We start from the raw sequence: 25,482 nt of genomic DNA, 5'->3' as shown, positions 1-25,482 counted from the left end.
TTCTATAACATATTAATTTAGTAAGAAGAAGAAAAAGAAAGTTATATACCAGATTTCCATATGCCGTTGCTTTTTATCTGGTCTACCAGGAGATTTCCAGTTATCCGCTGTTACTAGTTTCTTTGCTATTAATAACACCATTGTTTAGTTCTAGGTCTCTGTCATTAATAGCTCCTTTTAGGCAGCCAAGGAGAATTTTCTTTGGATTTAAAGCTATATTACATCCAGTTATGTCATTTGTTTTATTTAACATCTCCTGCTGAAAGGGCTTGATTTGTGTTCGATGCCAAAATATATGAATGCAACTGAATTCCAATATATCTCACATATATCCTGTTGGAGATTGCAATCTTTTTCACCAATACTGTATTTTATAATCATTTATTTCATTTTAATTGGTATTACATTTTAACATTTTAATAAATTCAAATCCATTCATCTCTAGGAATTACAGCCCCTATGTCCTGTTTAGTCTCAGAATTGGGAAACTTTTGAGTTATATCAAGAAAAATTCTGTACTAGGGATTCTATCCTGTAAGGTTTCTATTTCCAAAGATTGCAAGTTCATCCATTGCGTTTTTATAACTTTTATCTTATATAAGTCAAAAAAAACCCAAACACCAGATATAGAACTTTCAGACTGAAGTAAGGTGATGGCCACATCATCTGCATAAAGATTTTTTCTTTTACATTGACCCAAGATTATACCCTTGATATGCATATTAATTCTAACTGTTGTACTGAGGGGTTTCGTGTAGATAGTAATGGTGAGGGACCAACCTTGCCTAGCTCCTTGGCTTAATGTAACTGGATCAGAGATATTTCCATTTACTAATATCTTTGTACACAGGGCATTATAAATACTTCTGACTCAGTTTATGAAGCTTACCTAAGTACCAAAAGCTTGTAATATATTTCCACCGAATTGACATTCAATTCTGTCAAAAGCCTTTCCGGCATCTAAACACAGACTAGTGTTTTTTTCTTATTTCATTGGAAGTTTTCTATAATATTTATCAATTGTTTGATATTAATTCACATATTGCATCCTGCTATAAAACCAGTTCGGTCTCCTCAATATATTTTATATAATAATTCCCAATTTTGCTGCTATTAAAGTGCACCATAATTTGAAGCAATGATTAAGATAAGCTGTATATATGAAGAAGATAAGAATGGGTCTTTTTCAGTTTTAGGATGAGCATGGTACAGGTTTAACTTCATAATTTATGTTGTGTTTTTATATCAGTATATTGAAAACAAGCATTCTTAGTGGATTTAGAATGCTGTATATTTTTTTGCTTAAACTATTCTTTCTACCCTACAGTAGAAATATGTGACAAGTGACTCAATGTATAAGGTGTTTTCTATTTTGTAGTACCGATTGATTGATTAATCTCTGACTAGTTTTCTGTCACTAATTCCAGCAAAAATTAGTACTGTGTATACTGACAATATTTACTTGTGCAGCATACTGGAGGGGGACGATGACCAGACGTTTTAATTCATCCCTCTGCCTGCCCCTCCACTAAGTGTCTTATAAAGATGTTTCATGATAAATACTAAAAAGGTCTTTCAATGACAAGAGCCATTGTGCCACATAAAGCAAACAGGTTTCACTGAGGCACCAAACATGAGATTGTTTTTATTGTTAAATCGTTTTGAGTTGTTTTATAGGAAATTCGTAACTGTAATAAAATAAAGTTATGAGAGGTGCATATGATAAATAAAATTCTATCTTCTGCTTTATTAGTAGCTTTTGATTTAGAGCGTAAGTTATCTATTGCCTGAGGGTCCACAGCCCAACCCTGAGCTCCTGTGGGATGGACAGTACAGCTAGCCAGTTGCTACCTGTCCTTCAAGGATTAAGAACTCACTCCAAGAGCCCCACCCCTTCAGACTCAGGAGGTGGAGCCTTGCAGCTGTGTATAGGTGAGGTCCACTAGTCCCTTTCGAGGGCAGAGGGTGGTATATGGCTGATCAGGCAGGGAACCTGACCACTGGGGTGGTGTCAGGGACTAGGCAGAAGAGGAATGGTGGAGACTGCCTCCCCAGCTTGACCCTTCCAGAGAAGAAAAAAACAGTTCAGAATTACAGCAGGGGTTTGAGGGAGGTCACAGCTCAGAGGAAGATGAGAAGTTGGATAATAATGGGAGAGGAGGAGGAGGAGACAGAGCTGGAGCAGCTGGCTGACACGTTATCACTAGAAAGCATTCCAGATCCACCATCTCCCAGAACCTGGCGAGCCTTAAAAGTAGGAGAGCAAAGAGCTTGAAGACAGATGGCCCTAAGCGGCAACCGTAGGGGTGTGGGTGCTGTTGACAAATGAGGAAGTGGGAGAGAAGGGGGTGGCGTTTTGCTTGGGACAACGCCACTATTCCACTATTACTTCAACAATGGGGAAGTTGTGGCTCTCCAGATGTTGATCTCCAACTCCCATCACCCATTATGAGATGATGTGGCTTGTAGTCTGTTATGTACTGAGTTGAATAGGATCCAAAAGGCAGCAGTCTGATTGGTCCTAGAACAATAGGATTCAGAATGCAGCAGTCTGATTGGTCCTAGAACAATAGGATCCAGAATGCAGCAGTCTGATTGGTCCACAGGAGCCACCCAATCCAGCTCCAAGTGGAAGGGAATCTGCAACCTGATTGGCTTACAGGAGAATCCCGGAATTAGCCAATCACGTGGGGCCCATTGTGTAAATAATGTATATAAGGCAGACATTCTGGGGGAACTTCCATTCCTCCTCACCACTATGAGCTGAATAAAGAGCATGAAATCCACTCTCGACTCTGAGTATATTTCATAGTGCAGCAACATCTGGAGAACTTCGGGTTCCCCTTTGTCGATATAATCCTTCCCTTGGAGACCAGAGTGCAAAAGCCCCAACACTTTTGCTACACGCAAATGCCTGCCATCTGATGCCCTTCTGCAGCTATCTCCAAGCCTTTCCTCCTGACCTTGAGTCACCCTACAGGATCAATGATTGTTCGTCTCTCTCCTCCTCTTAATAACACAAGACTCATTCACAGCCCTCAAAGCCCAGCGCTTCACAGAAATCTATGCCCGCACAACAGATCAATGCCAGGCTAGAGATGCAGGCAGAATACAAACCAGAGACCGTGGCAGTGAAGGAGAGGATATGTTTCTGAAGGTTCACCTCCGCTCCAGATCTCAAAAAGGCGCGATGGGGTGTGGGAAAAGAAAACACACACCAATTACTGTGCATCTGCAGTTTCCTTTGCATCAGACAGAAGGGTGATTGCGAGGCATGGTTTTTACAAGCGCCAGCAGTCCCTGGCTTGAAGAGATATGTACAATTTCTATGAGGAGCAGGTGGTGGAATGCAGCTGCTGCATAATCACACACATCTTCCCCAAAGGAGCTCATCAATAGTCAATGGGGTGAAGTTAAACATGGGGTGAGGGAGAATCCGCAATGATAAATGCCGTCGCAGATGAAAAGAAGCATAAATGCTGGAAGTGGGAACGGCACTAGCAATCAAGCCAAAAACCTGCTCCAAAAATTCTACCTCCTATATGCTTTTTTAAAAATAAAAAAAATCAGCGTTAAAGAAATAGGTCGTTCCAGAGTTACGTGTTTCATTTTTAGAGAGCTGGAAGAGAACCTGAGGATCATCCAGCCCACCCCCCTGCGATTCAGGAATATGCAGCTGTCACATGCAGGGATTGAACCTGCAACTTTGGCGTTATCAGCACCATGCTCTAACCAACTGAGCTATCCAGGCTGAGCTTATTTGTTGGGAATGGCAAGTGGGGAGAGTGTGGGGAACTCACATCCTGCTTAGGAGCTTCTAAGAGGTCTCTGGCCACCCACTGTGACAACAGAAGAAGTCTGTATTCATTTCAATTTCACTCAGAGTAGACCCATTGGAGTTATTTGATGTTGGATGTGCCAACAACCCTTTAAGCTCCCAGGATTTCTTGGAGAAAGTCATGTGCTTTTAAATGTGCATCGAATGTGCTTTAAATGTATGGTGTTTGTGTGACCCTATTTGTTCTGCATGGTTCACATAAACGTCTGCCATAGCTCAGTGGCAGAATTATGCCTTTTCATGTGGAAGGGTCCCAGTTCTATCCTTCTCCAGTTTAAGGGGTCAGGTGGAGGTGATGGGGAAAGACCCTCAGCTCAGGCCTGGGGTAAAGGTAAAGGGACCCCTGACCATTAGGTCCGACTTTGGGGTTGAGGGACTCATCTTGCTTTATTGGCCGAGGGAGCCGGCGTACAGCTTCCGGGTCACGCCATTTACACCGTTTACCTTCCCGCTGGAGCGGCACCTATTTATCTACTTGCACTTTGACGTGCTTTTGAACTGCTAGGTTGGCAGGAGCAGGGACCGAGCAATAGGAGCTCACCCCGTCGCAGGGGTTCGAACTGCCGACCTTCTGATCAGCAAGTCCTAGGCTCTGTGGTTTAACCCACAGCACCACCCGTGTCCCTTCAGGCCTGGGGAGCTGTTGCTAAACAATCCTGGAACAGATAGACAAAAAGTTCTGGCTCGGCTTTGTATTCCTTTATCAAGATTGGAGGATGGAATGCGATCGATGCTTATCCGGTTAAAATTCTCCTTCCTCTGAGGGGGGGGGGGAATCTTGTAATGCAAACTCCATGCATTACAAGAGTCAGAATTATCCATCTGCAAAGCACATTGCTGCATTTTGTAGAGGAGGCTCTAATAAAAGAGCAAAAGGATTGTTCTTGAATGCCCCCAAACCAAAAAGCGTGCTTTGCAAATGGAATAATGCAAGGGCACTTTGCTTACTGCTTGACCCAAGAGAAACCAGGTAATTGGTTGAGTTCAATGCACAAGCAGACTCTGTGGATGCTGTATTTGCATCCTGAAGTCTACTGTGGCTTTGGTACTCCATGCACAAGTCTTCAATTACTCGTGTTATGCGGCTGCAATACTGGAAAAGTGGGACTTCCGGGTTGGCGCCATCGCCGAATGGCGGGCTCCCTCCGTGCTCCGGAGGGAGCCGGCTCGGCAGGGGTTGGGTTCTACCGCGCCGGCGACGCGGGGACCCTCAAAAGCCATGGGCACGGAGCCCCATGGACATGGTGACTCGGCTGGCACCTTTGCGCCCCTCCCCGGCCCGCGAAAGAGCCTTTTTAAAGGCTAAGGAACGGGCGCCTGGGGGGGGGTGCTTTGAGTCCGCCACTTCCCCTGCCGAGCGAAGCCGCATGCCATTCGGTGGAGAGCGCTAGCTTCTTCTATTGAAAATTTGGATCCAAAAGAAAAACCCGTGAGTAATTGGACTATGGATTAAAAAGAGGGATAAATTTTTAAAATTTGATGCGAACGGGGGAGGTGGAAAAAGGAAGTCAGCCCCCCCTTTATTGTAGAAAAGACAAAACAAAGGACTTGACAACTAAGATCGAGTGTAACCCTATCTTGATGAACTAACAACTTCGCGAGGGAAAATTATAAGTTTGAGCTGGAGGAGAAAAGGAGAATTTGCATTAAAAAGCAAACCCCCCCCGGAATCCCTGGAGCGATCTGCGAGAATACCTGGAGAAGAGTAATGGAGGTTTTGACAGCTGTCAAAGAGCTGTCAAAACGGAAGAACAAAATAGAGACGGTGTTTTGAGGACTTTGCCAGTTACATTTGGATATAAATTGGATACAAATTGTTTCAAATAAGGATTAACAAGCTATTTGGACTGGTGGATGTGATCTGGAAGGGAACTCAGTTACTGTAATCCATCTAGAGGAGCTGAGGGATATTGCATGTGTTTTTGCTAGGAAACTTGAACAGTTGAACAGAACTTTCAACCTCCTGGGAAACTGCAGAAATGGGACATTATTTTGTCTACAGAGGTCTACATACTACAAGAAACAATGGATTTATCTGTTGGAAAATGAAAGGGACATGACGTAATGTTTTGCTCCTGAATAACAAGCCTCTGCAGAGGAATTAGAAGCTTTTGGAAAAAGAACCTTTCTGCGGGAGAACAGGGAAACAAAAAGGAGGAGAGTGACCGACAAGAATAAGGAAACAACAAGAACTGGACAGAACTGGAAGTGGGGACATTTGGGATATCCAGATTTGACAAGCTTATGGAAATAAAATTGGAGTTTTTACTCCTGGATACAAAAATCTGGATAGAAGAAATGAGCCCCTTTTTGAGATAGACTCCTTCTAAGATTGGACACTTGTGATTAAAAATGACTGGTAAAGAATCAGAGAGATATGGGTTTAGTGAAATGTGGGAACACCAGGAAGATATTAGAATTGGAGGGATATAAGGAACGCAACAGGGAAAGAGGGGAGGGAAATTTGGAATCCAAAGGCTGTAAAATTATTTTTTCTTTCTTTTTGTATTTTCTTTTCATCTGCACTATATCTGAAAGGGGGGAACTCGTGGAAGGGAAGACAGATCTTAGGGGATGGGAATTTGAAAAAATTGGGTTATTGACGATGAGTGTAATTTGGGGATAAGAACTTGTTGAATTTAATTGTTTATTTAGAAGATTTGGAACACAAGAGGGGGGGAGGGGGAAGTCCTGGTTATTGGAAGAAGTGTATAAATTGGATTTAATTTGTTTTAATTTGGAAAATCTTAATAAAAATTATTTAAAAAAAAAAAAAAAACAATACTGGAAAAGTGTGCTACCGCTGCCGCCAGTTTGCAGCAATGCGAGAGCCCTGACCCTGCCATTTTTGCTTTGCACCGACAGCTTGAGACTCAAACATTTAAGGAAAGGTTCTTTCTAGATCATGCAAGCATACCCCATGTGCAACTTTTATAACCTTCCCCAAGCTGTGCATAGTGGAAATGGTTTCCTCCAAAGGCTTGGTGTGGCCTAGTCACTGAGGGAAGCAATGGATATTGACAGTCCCAGTCACTGGAAAGAAAGGACTCAGCTGCATCAATAATAATAATAATTTTTTTAAAGTGTTTTAAATGCATTATAGCACTGTGACACTAGATGGCACTGTGGAGTTCCATCTTTAGGTAACATGATTTTCCCCTTATGAGGTTTACAATGCATTTTCCCGGAAACATTTTTTTGATGTGTGTAGATCCAGCCAAAGTCTCCGCAATGCAATCCAAGGAACTGGAGTGAAATCAAATGGCAGTTATTTCTACCTAAATGCACTTCAGATTGCAACCTAACTAGCAGAGTGGGACTGAATATTAGCTTGCGTGAACAGAGTGGATAAGAACAGTCAGATCTGGATTTCACTGGCAAAAGAGAGAGAAAGAGAACATTGGTTTTTTAAAAGTGCTCATATTGTTTTGGGAGTGGTACTGTGCCCCGTCAACCTCCACATTTGTGAACCCACAAGTTAAACCCACAAACCGCCTCCTGCACCCCCCTTTAACTTTGCTTTGTTGCTTTGAAATTCTCACTGCACAGGAAAGGGAGACAGGAAGTATTTCACTGCTTGGATCAACAATTGCAAGTAGTTTCTGAACGCATCAATAAGATCCATCTCTTCTGCATCCCATCACCTCTTTGGGCGGTTTCGTGCATGTGTGTGTGTGTGTGTGTGTGTGTGCGCGCGCGCGTGTGTTTGCCGTAAAGCAGACAGCACTCTACACTTGCACAGGACAGTTAAGAGAAATGTTGCAAGTTTAATGTTGCACATTCAGATGCATCTCACATAAAAGTTAAGTATCTGAAAACGGTCAAGGTGTACATTTTGTTTCTATCGGTAAAAACTAAAACAATGCATACATTTAAATCAAGGGTATTCTGATGCAAGAACAAAACTACAATTATATAGATTTCAAAAAAACAAAATTAGGTATTGCCCATAAACTGTGCTTAATTTATCCTGAAGAATTTGATCCCAATTCTTACTGATCAGCTACTCTGATGAACTGTGCTTCTGCATTTAGCAAGTCTAAAAAGGGGCTCCTTTGACTGGTTGATCCCATGCTCATGCACCCATTTCACTGCCATGCTTAGGGACAGGCACACTGCATAAGGGACTTCAGGGGTGAACGCTCTTGCAGAGCCGGCCATCTACTGACTGAGGACAAGGGCAGGGAACATTTTTGGCTCCAGTGATCCCTTCCCAGCCCTGCAAGCCAGTTTGAGATGCCTTAAGCTCACCTCTTCAATTGCTGGTCACAGGGCTGGCAAAGCTGCTTTCTGCAGGCATTGTGTCCCCCACAGAGAACTTGCCAATCCAGCCAGGTCTCTGCCTGCCCCACACCTGATCTCAAACGCAGCACCAGGTGTGCAGAGCAGGTGGGCATGGTTTGGCTAAAATGTCCTTGCAGGCTGAAATGCATGGGCTGCAGGTTCCCCACCTCTGACATGGAAGCAGCACCCCAAATCCCACCCTCTGCTGCACTCACCCCACACATCAGACAGGGCTATGGGGCTCATAGGCTGTTTGCTGGATCTTGGGGCTCCTCCCCAGTGGCCCGGTGCACCCTTCTTGTGGCTGCACAGGGGCACATGCCTGCAAATACATGTGACATTTCCTGGGATGACTACGTCTAATCTCCCAGCGAGCAAATCAGAATGAACGCTCCCTTTCTTCCCTGGAAAACCTGTCCAAACAATTCAAGATAAATGCTAAATAAACACGTTGTCCGGAAGCAACCCCAGGCAAGTGGCAACTCATCACACATAGAGTGCAGGAGTTATGAAACACCTGTGTGTGTAGCAACGCCCCCCCCCCCAGCAAGGTGAGATTGGTGTGTACGAGGTGCCCGTTTTTGGCTGTGCACACAAAACATTTTATTCTAGACTCAATGGAGATCAAGACTTGTTTTCTCTTCCATGTGCAATCTAGAACTACTGCATATTTTTCCTGATCTCTGGACAGCATTTTTGGAGAAACAGGTTTCGACATGAAAAGCTCGTGGCAGATTGAGTCTGCATTACCATGCAAGTGTGTCCGTTTAAAAAATGATGAAAACCTATGTAGGCAGTCCCTTCAGTGTGTTGGTGTGTCTATCCAAGCCTGCCCAGTGATATGTGAGAGCCATACACTGAGATCGTAAGCACCACTCCCTTCTCCGTTCACCTGGGGCAGGTTCAGGGATGGAAAGGCATGGATAACCTACACAACAGAGGGTTTTCAATTGGTTCTCAAGTAACCACACTCATCATTGTGGGTGGCAGGCTCTAGAATCAATCTGCACTGAAAGGAGCCTGTTGAGGACGAGTGGGAACAATTCTGGATTCAGAAAAAAAAGTTAAGTTTTTGTGCTGCAAGCAAGTGTGTGTGTTCAGCCTTTGCACAGAAATGCTCACCTCTGTGTGCAAAGGCTGGCAAATGAATAATTGGGCCTTTTGCCTCGGGAATTAAGGAGCTGCAGAATGGATTGCAGCCAAACCCCCCCCCCCTCAATTAAAAAAAAAATATTGGGATCCAGCCCTGGTTCTGGAATTCCCACTGGTGGATTTGGCAAGGAAAGAAAACACAGAGGTCTGAAGACGGACAACACAAGCCACACCTCCTTATAATTGCGGCATCCATCAATTACTGCATCACATTCTCACACAACCATTTGAACATTGTGGAGGGTGGGGAGCTGCTGAAAAGTTTTGCATCTCCCCAACTACTGATGGAGGAGTTCTTTGCTCATTTTGGATCCATTGCTATTCTTGGCACATATCCAAGTTTGAGCACAGCCTATAGGCACTTGGATGTTTAAAGGGGGGGGGGGATCTACAGCTCTCCCAAAGGTGATCTGTTGGTCCACCTGCTTCAACTCATTGTCGTCCCTCAACCCCTTTCCAAGCCTGCAGTTGCAGCAAATTATGTTTTGTCTCAGGAATAGAAAATAAAACCCCAGGTTGTTGTTGTTTTAAAAAAAGAATAGATGAGTAATATGCAGTGCTAGACCAATGACATAATCTGCATAATTTCAGACAAATCTTGCAATCCCCCCGTAGTCCTTTGAAATAAAAAGGTGGTAAGGAAAACAAAAACATAAGTTTTGGTTGATCAGTTCCTAAAACCTAGCCTATATGTGTTCCTAAGCAAGGTAGCCAACTTGAATAAAATACTGGGGGGAGGGGGGAGGTAATCTCTGCCCCACATAATCGATCACATGACATGGTACATACAAAGCATTTGAATGGTAATGCCCACCAAATTTGGGGGGGGGCCTCAAATATTTTATTGGCTCCTACGTTCCGAAGAAAGATGCATGCTTGCTTTATGACAAGAGTGTATCTGGCTCTTGGGACCCTCCACCGGCTGTGTCACAGAATCATAGAATTGTAAGGGTTGGAAGGGACCCCAGGGGTCATCTAGTCCAACCCCGACAATGCAGGAATCCTAGCTAAAGCATCCGCAAAAGATGGCCATGCACCGAAGGAGCTTGCTTTGCTTACTGGTCCCTGATGCTTAAAGGAGGTCATTTTTGTCTGTGCTGGTTTTTCCTAGGCCCTGGTTCCCAATGTTGGGATTGATTTCAGCTATTTTTTTTGGGGGGGGGGACTTAATTGGTGTTCTATTGAGTCCTGACCCGATGTACTGCACATTCATGTCCCGCTTCTTTCAGATGATTCTTCTTTCCTCATGGGAGGTGTAGAGGATGCACTAGTCTAGAAGCTGGACAAAATCTTTGCAGTCTCTGCTCCCAAAGAGGGAACTCCTGACTCTCTTCTCAGATTCAATGAACTCCATCTGTTAGCTAAACCATACAAATGGCACCATCGACAACACCCTCCATGTTCTGAGTGCACAAGCCAAGCTTTGCCAGAAGATTTTCTGTGTGCAGTTTTGTATCTCAACTATTTAAAACAAAGTTTCTAGCCCTCATGGGCTTATACTGGGAATTCTGCATTTGTGGCCCTCCAAGTCTCGTTGGATTGCCATCCCATCATCTCTGATCGTTGACTGTGGCTGCTTGGGCTGAGTTGAGGTGTGGCTCAGCAAAAACACATAGGCTATGCTCAGTTTAGAAAACGGAAGGACCACACTTGGAGGAGGCTGAGAAATTAAAAAGGAAGACTTGAGCAGGGTCTATCATGGCCAGACCAGCTTTTATGCCCAGTATCTCCGACTATCCTACACTATAGTGCTGACGGCCAGCCTTCTAGATACTGTCTTCCCCCTTCCATGGCTTTTACCAAACATTCCCGTCGGAACCATTCATTCTTTCCATTCTTTGCCAAGCAGCCTTTTCCAAACGTCATCTCAGCGCCTGCCATCGTATAAGCAAATTGGAGCTGAGCCAAATGTTCCCCAGCAAGCATTATTTTTGGCGTGGATAAAGGGGATGGGAGGGTTTTGAAGGAAAAAACTGTACCCTCAAAGCATTCTTCTTGCATGACAACTTGCTGCTCTTTACAGCCCCTCTTCCACTGGCCAACCAATCAGATTTGGCTACATGATGGCATCGCCAAAGACAAAGAAAGCCTCATTTGGAAGCGGGGAATCTCAGGGACTGAAGGCAGCCCCCCAGGCCTTGCAATCTGGTCCTCAAAACTCAATGCCCTGGCCGGAATGAATCCTTTCAAACCCTAAAAACGTCTCTTGCTGGTGTGGACAAAGACTGTGTGCTGTGGGTGTCTAGAAACTCAGCCTACTGAACAAATGTAGCGTCCACCTCCCATTGCCCCCACCCTCCAATTTTGCCTCTGGCCCTGCTCAACAGTCGCATGTGGCCCTCGGGAGGTTGCCAAGTGCAGAATGAGGCCCCGGGGACAGAAAAGGTTCATCAGCCCTGGCCTACTACTCTGAGGGGCCGGATCCGAGTGCCAGTCCTGCTCTGCCTTTGCCAATGGTGTGGCTGTCGTTTTGAGAGATCTTTTGGGGAAGGGAAGAGTGCAAATACAACTGTGACTAGTAAAAATTGTCAGAAGTCCAGTTCATAACAGGAACTTGGCAGTCCTTCGTGTTTCGGACGCCGCCGGGGAGGGTTGGCCTAACCCTCTGGGCCTCGGGTGGAGACAACCGCCATGCCGGGACCTCGGAGGCTCTTCCCCTTAGGATTCCAGGAGAGTATGCCACCGGCACACCTGTTGAGCCTTGCATTCCTTCATCTCCTGCCAGTGGCTCAGCTCTTCCTCCCCGCTACTGTTCTGCCCCATGGAGAGCCAGCCGATCATCTCCTTGCGCTTGATGCTGCGGCGGTTGTAGACGGAGATCATCAGCGTGACGTCCGACAGCTGGAACAAGGCAACCTGGAAGACGAAAGTCTCTTTGTAGACGGGATTCGGCTGTCCCCGGCGGAGGGACGTCTTGCAGCGGGACATCTCCTGGCCGACGGAGTTGAGGAGGCAGAGCTTTCCGTAAGTGTCTGCAGGACAAAAATGGACATGCAAAGAAAGGGGGAAGGGACAGGTTACTGCAGGGGTCAGCAACCTCTAAAAAAAAAATTCAAAATTTTCAAATTGATTTTCCACAAATATAACATAAAAGACACACAAAAGAAAACACATTACAGTACTAAAAAGAAACAGAAATATAAACACATATTACTTGTTAAACCCAATTTATCTTTCATTGTTAAGTGATGTCCTCGAATCCCCCCTGAGTTTCAATGTATCACCTTGTAACATCTCCAAAATCATCTTTCTAGTAAAATTAACTCCTTCAATTTACTATTTACCTTTTTAAGCAGAGGGCCGGTCCACCATCCCTCAGACCCTGTGGGGGGCTGGACTATATTTTGTAAAAAAAAAAAAATATGAACAAATTCCTATCCCCCACAAATAACCCAGAGATGCATTTTAAATAAAAGCACGCATTCTACTCATGTAAAAACATGCTGATTCCTGGACCATCCGCGTTGCCTACCCCTGGGTTATTGTTTCTAAATATGTAATGTAATAATAATAATAATAATAATAATAATAATAATAATAATAATAATAATAAATTTTATTTATATCCCGCCCTCCCCAGCCAAAGCCGGGCTCAGGGCGGCTGACAATAATCAAATAATTAAACAATCAAATAATCACACATTCTAAAAATATTTCATTATAAAAATTAATTAAAATCAAATTAATGGCAACCGATTAAGCAAGATTCTGTGCAGGTTGCCAGAGGAGGGAGTCAGGCTGCGCCCTGACCAAAGGCCTGGTGGAACAACTCTGTCTTGCAGGCCCTGCGGAAGGATGTCAGGTCCCGCAGGGCCCTAGTCTCTTGTGACAGAGCATTCCACCAGATTGGAGCCGCAGCCGAGAAGGCCCTGGCTCTAGTTGAGGCCAGCCTAACCTCTCTGAGGCCTGGGACCTTGAGGATGTTATTATTTGCAGACCGTAGGTTTCTCTGTGGGACATACCAGGAGAGGCGGTCCCGTAGGTACGAGGGTCCTAGGCCGTATAGGGCTTCGAAGGTTAAAACCAGCACCTTAAACCTGATCCTGTACTCCACCGGGAGCCAGTGCAGCTGGTATAGTACTGGATGAATGTGATCTCGCAGCGAAGACCCCGTAAGGAGTCTCGCCGCGGCATTCTGCACCCGCTGGAGTTTCTGGGTCAGTCTCAAGGGCAGCCCCACATAGAGCGAGTTACCATAATCCAGTCTGGAGGTGACCGTCGCATGGATCACAGTGGCTAGGTCAGGGCGAGAGAGATAAGGCGCCAACTGCTTAGCTTGGCGGAGATGAAAAAATGGCGCGTTTGTAATAGCTGCAATCTGCGCCTCCATGGAGAGGGAGGTATCGAAGATTACACCCAAACTCTTAACGGACGGTGCTGGCACTAATTGCACCCCCGCAAGAGATGGGAGTTGCCCCCCCCAATCCCATATCGTCCCGTCCTAGCCAAAGGACCTCTGTCTTCGAAGGATTTAACTTCAACCGGCTCCCACGTAACCATCCAGCCACAGCTTCCAAACATCTGGTCAGTGTGTCTGGGGCCGAGTCAGGATGGCCATCCATCAACAGATAGAGTTGGGTGTCATCAGCATACTGATGGCAGCCCAGCCCAAAACTCCGGACAAGCTGGGCGAGGGGGCGCATAAAGATGTTAAAAAGCATCGGGGAGAGAATCGCACCCTGAGGCACTCCACACACCAAGGAGTGGCGCGATGACAATTCCCCCCCGAGCGCCACCCTCTGTCCCCGACCAGAGAGAAACGAGCGCAGCCATTGAAGGACTGTGCCCTGGATCCCCACGTCGGCAAGGCGGTGGTCCAGGAGTTCGTGATCGACCATGTCGAAGGCTGCTGACAGGTCTAGAAGAATCAGCAGCCCCGACCTGCCTCGATCCAGCTGCCTGCGGAGATCATCTGATAGGGCGACCAGAGCCGTCTCGGTCCCATGACCAGCGCGGAAGCCGGACTGGAATGGATCCAGAGCAGATGTTTCACCCAGAAACCTACCAAGCTGTTCAGCAACCGCTCTCTCAATCACCTTACCCAGGAATGGAATCTTAAGAATCTTAAGAGCTGGAAGGGACCCGAAGGTCATCTATTCCAACCCCCCACAATGCAGGTATGATATGATAATATATGATATGATGATATGATGGTGGACTTGGAGGTTTTTAAGCAGAGGTTAGATGGCCATCTGTCATGGATGCTTTAGCTGAGATTCCAGAATTGCAGGGGGTTGGGCTAGATGACCCTCGGGACCCTCTAGTCTATTCTAGTCTATTCTAATGGGGGGGGAAATGTAAGCACTATGTCAGTGGCTTATCTGTTTTGAAGCCACCCCTGAAGGCTGTTTTGGAGATGAACAGCCACTTTTTAACCAGGAAGAATGGCCACCATACTACTAATAATAATAATAAAAAATAACTTTTTATTTATACCCTGCCCTTCCCGGTTCAAAAACCGGGCTCACGGCGGCTAGCAACAAATTTAAAACACTTAATTGTAAAAGCAGGATAAAATACAGTATAAAAACATGAATAACAATAAAATTCAATGTTCAGAAATCAATTTAGGGAAAATCCATCTAATAAGCATTAGATGGCCTAGCTGGCTGAATTGGTCCTACTTGGGCCAGCGAGGAGGCCAGGGGAGAATTAGCTGTGGGGTCTCAGAGCGGGTAATCTTAATAAAAGGGGGGAGGGAAGGGAAATAAAAGATCAGGCTGAATTAAAATTAAAGGCCAGGCGGAATAGCTCTGTCTTACAGGCCCGACAGAAGGAGGTTAAATCCTGAAGGGCCCTGGTCTCATGGGACTGAGCATTCCACCAGGTCGGAGCCATCACTGAGAAGGCCCTGGCCCTGGTGGAGGATAGTCTGACTTCCCTAGGGCCCGGGACCTCTAAAACATGGTTATTCATGGACCATAAGGTCCTCTGCGGGGCAGACCAGGAGAGGCAGTCCCGTAAATACAAGGGCCCTAAGCCCTAACCTGAATATCATGGACAGAATCAACAACAAACATCAACAGCCCAGTGCGAACGTGTTGAAATTAACGAACCTAGCTTTCGTTAGCTCTGCTCTGTGTGCAATTTAGCTGAGTACAACTGGAATGGCAACCCTCAATCTTTCCCTGAGAGCATCCCGCTCCTTTCTCTTTGTGACGCGCTCTTTTCCACACCTCTGCGCCTGAGAAACAAGGTGCAATGTCTCGCTTCTGGCGCGAAAACACTTGTATACGGCTCAGAAGCAAGGAGTTCCTCTCCAGGCAGCTTCCTCGCCTGTCACTGCTGCTGCCATCAGTGTTTGTGTGTCTGTTTTTCTGTGCATGTTTTGAATGAACAGCCTTCAGACATTTTGCTATAAGTTCTAGGATGAACACATCAGCGTACCTGAGTGTGCATTTGGGAAACACACAGGCGAGCCTCCCCCAGACATGTAATTCTATTACGTATGTTTGTTTGAATATTGTAATATTTTTTATTCAGATGCTTTTTAAAAGTCTGCTTTTATTGCTTTTTAAATGAATATTTTATACTATTTTATATAAACCTAAGCGGTGGGGTGTGCTTTTTTCAGTGACGTAAAAATCTAAGTAGACAAGAAACAAAGTGATTTGGGAAATGAGAGAGCAATCTCTTTTACAGTTCTCTTTTAGTATTTTATTTATTGTAGCTTTTTTTCCTGGCAGAAGAGTTATCAGGTTAACTCTTCCCAGGAAAGATGCGCTCAGTGTGCCCCCTTTAAGATACAGTGGTGCCCCGCAAGACGAATGCCTCGCAAGACGAAAAACCCGCTAGACAAAAGGGTTTTCCGTTTTTCGAGGCGCTTCGCAAGACGAATTTCCCTATGGGCTTGCTTTTTCCATTCCCCCCCCCCTTTTTCTAAGCCACTAAGCCGCTAATAGCCGCTTAGCCGCTAAGCCGCTAATAGGGGTTCCGCGAGTCTCTTCGTCTTGCAAGACAAAAAAACCGCAAGACGAAGAGACTCGCGGAACAAATTATTTTCGTCTTGGGAGGCACCACTGTACAAGGTTGGGACCCCATCACTGCACACACTGTCACACTCCAGTTACAGATAGGTAGCCGTGTTGGTCTGCCATAGTCAAAACAAAAAAATTCCTTCCAGTAGCACCTTAAAGACCAACTAAGTCAGTTCTTGGTATGAGCTTTCGTGTGCATGCACACTTCTTCAGATACACTCCAGTCCTTGCTAGTTATCTGGCTGTTCAGTCCTCTAGTGTCAAACATGGACCTGGGAGATCAGGGTTCAAAACCCCACTTAGTGGCCGCCAAGACCATATAACACTGGTCCATAAAAACTTACATTGGCTCCCAGTATGTTTCTGAGCACAATTAAAAGTGTTGGTGCTGACCTTGAAAGCCCTAAATGGCCTCGGCCCAGTATACCTGAAGGAGTGTCTCCACCCCCATCGTTCTGCCCGGACACTGAGGTCCACCTCCGAGGGCCTTCTGGCAGTTCCCTCACTGCAAGAATTGAAATTACAGGGAACCAGGCAGAGGGCCTTCTCAGTGGTGGCACCCTCCCTCTGGAATGCCCTTCCACCAGATGTCCAGGAAATAAACAACTACAGTCATACCTCATGTTACGTTTGCTTCATGTTACATTTTTTTCAGGTTGTGTCCCAAGGTGGCCCAGAAGTAACGGGAAGGGTTACTTCCAGGTTTCACTGCTCGCACATGCACTGTAGCGCTAAATCACCCTTCGTGTATGCGCACAAGCGCCAAATCACACTGTGTAGCTGCACAGATACGACGCTTCAGGTTGCGGGCTTTTCATGTTGCGAACAGGCCTCCAGAACAGATCCCGTTCGCAACCAGAGGTACCACTGGACCTGACTTTTAGAAGACATCTGAGGGCAGCCCTGTTTAGGGAAGTTTTTAATGTTTGATGTTTTATTGTGTTTTTAATATTCTGTTGGGAGCCACCCAGAGTTGCTGGGGAAACCAGATGGGCGGGGTATAAAATTATTATTATTATTATTATTATTATTATTATTATTATTATTATTATTATTATTATTACTTCCATAAAGCTCATTGAGTGGCTTTGGGCTGGTCATTGTTTCTCAGCCTAACCTACGTCACAGGGTTGTTGTGGGGATCAAATGGGGGGGGGGAGGGGAACCATTTACGGCACCTTAACACCTTTGGAGGCAAATGTGGGATACAAAAGCAATTGCAATAATAAATCGGTACCTGTGCTGTCCTTCACCCTCAGATTACTTGTTTATTTAAAATATGTACCTACTGTACCCATTTCAGGTCAGAAGAAAAACAAGAACATGGAAAATAATTTGCTGCCCAAGTCTATGAAAATGCATAGGAGGTGACCAAGATGATCAAAGGTCTGGGAACGGTTGAGGGAGCTTAACCTGGAAAAGAGGAGACCAAGAGGGGATATGAGATCTATCTCCATATATCTCAAGGGCTGTCACATGGGAGATGGAGCGAGCTGGTTTTCTCCTGCCCTGGAGGGTAGAACTCGAACCCATGGCTTCAAGTTGCAAGAAAGAGGTGTGACATTAACATATGAGAGTGCTGGAGGTGAAATAATTAAACAGGTTACCCAATCAGAACCCAGGGGGTGGAGTCAGAGGGACTATAAAACCAGCTCTGGGAGGGGGCGAAAGGGGAGTTCGTTGGGAGGTTGGTTGGAGTGGGAGTGAATCAGGATAGAGTCTGTGGGCAGGTTGAGTTAGTGTAGCGAAAGAAGCTGAGTCAGGAACATTTAGGAGCAAGGAAGACAAGTAAATATCTGAGAAGTGGTTTAGTGAGTGAGAGCAGGTAGCGGAAGTTATAGGTCTGGATAGGCACCCCATGATCGTAATGGACCAATACCGTTTATGAAACCACACGCTTGCTAAACTGCAATAAATAAACAGAAGTTTATGTTCCAATTGAACCCTGACTGGACTCAGTATTGTACCAGGTAGGGCCTGGGTGGTGGCAGCGAGAAATAAAGTGGTGGCACAAGGATCAATAGACGGTGAAACGTCCAGGGACCCTGTGTGATCGCCACAAGGGGATTCTGACTAAACATCAGGAAGAACTTTCTGGAAGTAGGAGCTGTTCAACAGCGGAATGAACTCCCGCGGGAAGCGGTGGGCTCTCCTTCCTTGGAGGTTTTTAAGCAGAGGTTGGACGGCCATCTGCCATGATTGCTTCAGTTGAGATTCCTGTATTGCAGGGGGTTGGACTAGATGACCCTCAGGGTCCCTTCCAACTCTATAGTTCTATGATTCTATGATTCAGCCATATGGATAATTAACACAATTAATGGTGCTTCCCAAGGAATAGGGGGCCTTGAAAGCTGCACTCAGAAGTTCTGGAAGTCAGCACGACGCAGCTCGATTCTCACCAGCAGGAACCATTGACTGGGGCTCAGCGCTAAGCCCACAGCTTGTTAATGAGACACAAAAAGGTGTCTCCAAGTGCCACTCATGCTGTCTGTGGGGATATCGCGGAGTGGGGAGTGGCGTCCGGAGGGAGCACACTTGCCCGCCAGCAGGCAGCCACAATCTGCCTGCGCGCGTGACCTTGGGGTGCAGGGAAACCACCACCCCCAGACAAGCCACAGCTGTCTGTACATCGTTCCACCTCTGCCTGACCTTTCGCGATCTCAGCAGTTTGCGGTGTCCTGTCTGTAAATTTTCCCTGAGACGTTTGTCTCCTACGTCATACATCGAGCAAGGGGGAAATGACGCTGTGGAACAGGTGCCAAAATAGCTCTGCACCACCCCACGATTTCGGGACGGAAGATGTGTAAAGGTCACAGCCCCAAAATGTATTTGCCTAGCTTGCATGTTTGTCTCAATAAAAGGAGGCTCTGCAGGAATGGTGGTAGCTCGCTCGCTCACTTCAGACCACCAGTGCGCAGCTCACATCATGATCAACACCTGTCTTGGGCCTTCACTTCACTGTCGACTCCTACAGGTTGTGATCGGCCCAAGCAAAAACCAAACAAACCGTAAAATAAATGGAGGAAATAGAATTTGCTTTGCAGGGTGGAGTCCAAAGCTCAGCTGACGAGAGTTGTTAAATCATTTCACTATCAGCGTTGCGGCAAGACACCCCGCCTTTGTTTGCTACGCTCCTCCTATGTCACCAGGAAACCTTCTCTGAAAAGCAGCGTCTTATCCAATACATTTCTGATGCTCTAGGAAGCATCGCTTCCCATGAGTGACACCTATTTATTTTGCCCTGTGGCTGCCTCCAATCAAACAGGTGCCGCTGCCTCCAATAAAACAAGTATTTTTTTTCAGGCAAGACAATAAACCTGCACAAGAAGGCATTGTTTTCTGTTCCGCTGTTTCCATTCTGCTGCAGTTTGTCTTCCGCCCAAAACTCTGTTATTTGCCTCGCTGTCTTTTGTGGCAAAACTCTGCGACTTTCACAATTAGCAAAGTCACATCCTCAAAACATTATTCCACCCTGTTCATTTCAATGCAATGGAAATGCAATTCAAATTGAGGGGGAGGGGCGTAATTAATTACATATTGTTTGCAGACTGAAGGCCGCCACAGAATTTTGGATGTATCTGCTGGATCAATTTCTGTCCCAGACATGGGAAAAAACACGTAACTTCCAGCCTGTTTCTGTTTAAATCAGAATCCTTAGACATTTGTAGGTGTGAGCGGGGATGTGTGAACACGCCCTCAAGCACAAATCTCTCCTTGAAATTGTCTTCCACTGTCTGGAGAAATATATCCAGCTTTATTTATATCTCCTCCTTTCTATATAAAATGCCATGGGCCATGAAATATACTTGGAGTCGAGTGTGGATTTCATGCTCTTTATTCAGCTCATAGTAGCGAGGAATGGAAGTTCCCCCAAAACATCTGCTTTATATAAATTATTTACACAATGGGACCCATGTGATTGGCTAATTCCAGGATTCTCCTGTAGTCCAATCAGGTTGGGGATTCACTTCCACCTGGAGCTGGATTGGGTGGCTCCTGTGGACCAATCAGACTGCTGCATTCTGGATCCTATTGTTCTAGGACCAATCAGACTGCTGCATTCTGAATCCTATTCAACTCAGTACATAACAGGCAACTAGATCGCAGCCCCTCTGCCCCTGACTGCAAGCTTCTGAATTCAAGCCCAGCCACATCTGCTAAGCTAGGAGATTCTGCATGCTGGCTACAAAAACAAAACAAAGTGCTTTTACATACCAGGTGGCCTGTTAATAGCCAGGTTCCGGAAGTGGCTACCTTTGATCATTTCGACAGACAGCCGCCCCGTCGTGGCATTGTAGGATAGGCCCACCAGCAGTTCTGGAACCCCTCCGTGTGACAGGGACTGGGTCGAAGAAGCACTGTCGCTGTGAGAGATGGCCGAGAGACTCATCTGGGAGCCCCCGCTCTGTTGGGGATGGAGAACAGAGAGTAAACATTAACCAAGAGGTAGAGGGAACGTTCTTTCATATGTGGTGGCCTTTTAAAAGGGTAAAAGAGTATTGGGAAATGATCCATAATGAATTGAAAAAAATGTTTAATAGTACTTTCCCCCCCAAAACCCAGAGTCCTTTCTGTTGGAGATAATTCAGACTGAAACTCCCAGGTGTCAGAAAAGGTTGTTTATGTATGCCACTACTGCGGCCCGTGTTTTGTTAGCCCAAAAATGGAAAACGAGCAAGGTCCCAGCCAAAGAAGAATGGCAACTTAAGTTGACAGAATATGCGCAGCTTGCAGACTTAACATATAGAATAAGAGGACAAGAAGAACATACTTTTAGCGAAGATTGGAAAATGTTTACTGAATATATGGGAAAGAACTGCGTACAGCTGAAAACGTTGGCAGAGTTAAGATAAATTCAGCAGTGTAAATAAGTTTTGATGGATGTAATAATGGAATGCTGAATGGTTTAGTTTCTGTAAAATACGCAGGGATTTATGATATGTAAAATGAACCATGGAAAGAGGAGAAGGGAAGTCACTGATATTTTAAAGATGTAAAAATGAGTACTTTAAATTGTAAAACAGAAAACTAGAGTGCGTGAGTGAGCATGTGTAATAAATAAATACCGTATTTTTCACTGTATGAGACGCACCCGACCATAAGGCGCACCTAGTTTTAGAGGAGGAGAACAAGAAAAGAAATGTTCTCTCCCTCTCTGCGCAGCACCCCTTCAGCGAAGCGGCAGGAGAAACGGAGCCCCTCCCATTTCTCCTCCTGCTTCAAAGCTACCAGCATGAATTTGACCAAACTGCGGGAGGCAGTGGAGGACAGGGGTGCCTGGCGTGCTCTGGTCCATGGGATCACGAAGAGTCAGACACGACTAAATGACTAAACAACAACAACAACAATAAAAAAGAAAGCCAACCATCTAAAAACTTCTTTTTTAAATAAAATAGAAATCCATGCTTGTTATAAATCTACTGTGCCCCAGTAGTTGATTATCAAATGAATCAGCTCTTCTCTGTACAGCATACCCAAATTCTCTCTTCTGCAAAATTCCCCCAGATTCCAGCTACAAACATATGCGACTGCTCCTACTTTATTGGTTCTGAATTTGTTTACCTAAATACAACAAAAGATAGCTCAGATCTCCTGCGAAACAGATGGGAGGCTGAATATTTTGTTTTTAATCGGTACGCCAAGGTTATTTCACTCTCAGAGACTGGTATGAAAGGCATTTCTGGGCAACGAATTACAGCCCCCGACCGTTGTGCAGGCGGTTACGAAATCCCTTTTGCAGCAGGGATCGGTGCATTAAATGCTTCTCTCAAAGGCAGATTGAGGGGAGTGCAGCTGGTTCAGAGCTTGCGGGGTGCACAGCAGACTCTGTGACTATGAGTTCCAACGGAAGGCGAGAAGTTGGGCGGGGGCACTGGATTTTGGCGTTGCACAGGGCGCCACTTGAAATTTGATGTGCACACAGCAAACCCGGAAGTATTTCACCACGCGCGCATGCGCAGTAGCGGTCCTCAGGTTGCAGAAACCTCAAGATCCAACCGGACCTCCGGAATGGATTCTGTCCACAACTGGAGGTACCACTGTACAAAGATTTCTATCAAATATCTTTGTATCAAGACCAAAAAACTAATCTAAATAAAGACTGAAGGAGAATATGCAGAAAAAAGAGGTTGAAAAAAGAGAACTTCCAATTCTTCATCTTTCAGCTATAGGTAGAAAATGAGTCAGCACATCCACTCCAAGATAACACCCAACAAATGCACTTTCTATAAACTAATATTACCTTCAGTCCTCAAACCCAAATATTGTAAGTTGTTGTTGTTATTTGAATTTATATTCTGCCCTATACCCACAGGTCTCAGGGCGGTTCACAGGATAAAATTGGAATATAAAACCACAAAGTACATAATCAAAATAAAAATAACAACAACCCAATAACCACACACATACATTTTAGAAGGGCAGAGGATGTCAATCAAATCAACCAAAGACGTGGTTAAAGAGGAAAGTTTTTGCCTAAAGGTGAATAATGAAGGCACTAGGCGAACATTCCACAGATGTGGAGCCACTGCAAAAAGTCTATATGTGGTTAGATTAGTTTCTTATTTATTGTATTCCATGATGAAAAGTCTCAATAAAATTTGAAATTAATGGACTATGCAGAATTCAATAAATTAACAGGAAGGATTCGAAACCTGCGGGACCAGAGATTCTTAGAAGACTGGAGTAAATATTTGAACTATATGGAAAGCAATTGTAATAAGCAGATTATGCTAGTAGGACTGCAAGAAGTTCTGTAAGGAGGATTATACGAAACATTGCAAGGAAGAGAATTATTAGTTAATGACAATTAAAAGTAACAGAGAAATTAAGAAATGCAGAATAAGTGATAAAGAACGGAAAATCTTCAGAGGCTGTTGACGGAAGTCTAAAATATTGTATAAGATAAGAAGTTATGTTAAATGACTGCTGGAAAAGATATGTTAAAAAATTAATAAAAATGTATATATAAAAAAGAAAAATCTCAGTAAAATTTATGGGGGACAGCGTTAGGTGGCTTCTTCCAGCCTAAAAACTTACACACAAGTTGCTCCTCGGCTCCAAGAGTAGCGTGACCTTCATTTCCCCTTCCTGGTTCAGGTGGCTGAGATAAAACAGGTGCTCCCCCATCATCCTCTCCTTGATCATTTTGCGCACGGAGTAGAGGCGGAACCGGAGGGCGTAGCTGCTCAGCTCCTCCGGCGCCAACTTGCTGAAGGTCACCTTGTCCTTGAACCCGGGGCTGGGGCCTCGCTGGACGCTGGTCTTGCCTCTCTGCTTCTTGCTGGGCATCAGGACCACGTGCACCTGCCAGGAGCTGGCTCCGCTGCGGTCCTTGTCGGGAATCTCCTTCGCCTCCAGGACCGTCACCAGCAGCTTTTGGCTCGAGGGCTTGTACTCAAAGAGGACATCCAGGTCGCCGCACTTGGAAATTGGCACACGGCTGCTTGGCGGAGCCGGAAGGGCACTCGCTCCTTCGTGATCCTGTGGAGGAGATATATAATGGCTTTTACTTATAAAAAATAAGTAATATTAATGTTATAATAGGGATGCGGGTGGCGCTGTGGGTTAAACCACAGAGCCTAGGACTTGCTGATCAGAAGGTCGCGGTTCGAATCCCCGTGACGGCGTGAGCTCCCGTTGCTCGGTCCCTGTTCCTGCCAACCTAGCAGTTCGAAAGCACATCAAAGTGCAAGTAGATAAATAGGTACCACTCTGGCGGGAATGTAAATGGCGTTTCCGTGCACTGCTCTGGTTCGCCAGAAGCGGCTTAGTCATGTTGGCCACATGACCCAGAAGCTGTCTGCAGACAAACGCCGGCTCCCTCGGCCTATAGAGCGAGATGAGCGCTGCAACCCCAGAGTCGTCCACGACTGGACCTAACGGTCAGGGGTACCTTTACCTCTACCTATATAGTTATCTAATTTATCAGCACCTGTTGAGGACCCAGTAGTTACATAGGAAGATGTATTATACTGTGTCAGGCACTTGGTGCCTCTAGCTAAGTCTTGTCTACACTGACTAGCAAAAGTAGCTTCTTTCCCAAATAGGTTTTATATTAAACAATAGCAATCCGACTCTTCGTTGCTAAAGACATACTGTCTTCTCTAGCATATTATATACTACAAAGATCTGTCTTGGCCAATAAAGCGAGATGAGCACCGCAACCCCAGAGTCGGTGACGACTGGACCTCATGGTCAGGGGTCCCTTTACCTTTACCTTAATATTATAATAATTTATTATTTATACCCCACCCATCTGGCTGTGTTTCTCCAGCCACTTTGGACTTCTCCCAACGGAATATTAAACAGAATAAAAACATTTGAAAATTTGGGTTAAAAAGACACAACGTAAGAAAAGTTCTGCAGTTCTCACTGTGGCCAACTATATACAGTGGTACCTCTGGATGCGAACTGGATCCGTTCCAGAGCCCTGTTCACATCCTGAAGCGAATGCAACCTGCGCCTGCATGTGCGTGGGTCGCGTTTTGCCGCTTCCATGCATGCGCGTGACATCATTTTGAGCGTCTGCGCAAGCGGCAAAACCTGGAAGTAACGTGTCCTGTTACTTCTGGGTCGCCGCGGAGCGCAAGCCGAAAATATTTAAGCTGAAGGGTATTCATCCCAAGGTATGACTGTACCATCCATCATTTCTCTGATGAAAATAGGGATGTCCTGTTGCAATAACAACAACAACAACAACAACAACAACCTCCTGTCCATCTGTCTGGGTTGCCCCAGCCACTCTGGGCGGCTTCCAACATATATATAAAAATGTAATAAAACACTGAACATTAATAAACTTCCCTATACAGAGCTGCCTTCAGATGTCTCCTAAAGGTTGTATAGCTACTCATCTCCTTAGCTCAGGGGTCTCATAACTCCATACCCTCCAACGTTTCTCTGATGAAAATAGGGACATCCTAGCATACTGTCCAACATTTCTGCCATGGAATTCTACTCAGTATTGATCCAGAGTAGATTCCGATGGATGGTCAGCAGAGTAAAAACTTAAACATGTTGCGTGATTCCCAAAAAATAGACCAGAGCCAATTAATATTTCATCCAGCAGAGCTTTACTGCTACTGAAGGCAAATGAGCATAATGGTCACAAATCCAATACAATCAAGATTGGCACTGCCCGTAAGAAATCCAGTTGCAGAAGACTTAACTAAAACTTACAGTAACTTTACCTTACCTTACAATAACTTAACTAAACCTTAACACTAAGCA

General features: G+C 45.3%; 2 protein-coding genes across 6 annotated transcripts in view; both read right to left on the bottom strand.

Moving 5' to 3' along the window:
• The window catches only part of HIF1A (hypoxia inducible factor 1 subunit alpha), a 641,105-nt gene that overhangs the window by 446,161 nt on the left and 169,462 nt on the right, over positions 1-25,482 (bottom strand). The gene's annotated exons all lie outside the window — the stretch shown is intronic.
• The window catches only part of SYT16 (synaptotagmin 16), a 111,131-nt gene continuing 96,706 nt past the window's right edge, over positions 11,058-25,482 (bottom strand). For all 5 annotated transcript variants that reach the window (XM_083734619.1, XM_083734620.1, XM_083734622.1 and 2 more), the window contains 3 exons: positions 23,290-23,733; positions 20,467-20,656; positions 11,058-12,246 (listed from right to left, as the gene is read on the bottom strand). In XM_083734619.1, the coding sequence (XP_083590745.1) occupies positions 11,933-12,246; positions 20,467-20,656; positions 23,290-23,733 (948 nt within the window). In that variant the 3' untranslated portion in view covers positions 11,058-11,932. The remainder of the gene's footprint in view (positions 12,247-20,466; positions 20,657-23,289; positions 23,734-25,482) is intronic.

The sequence above is a fragment of the Podarcis gaigeae genome (genome assembly GCF_964106915.1).
Source record: "Podarcis gaigeae genome assembly, chromosome: 1".
NCBI lineage: Eukaryota > Metazoa > Chordata > Lepidosauria > Squamata > Lacertidae > Podarcis > Podarcis gaigeae.
Note: the sequence above shows the minus strand (reverse complement) of the source record. Positions and strands in the feature narration are given on the sequence as shown.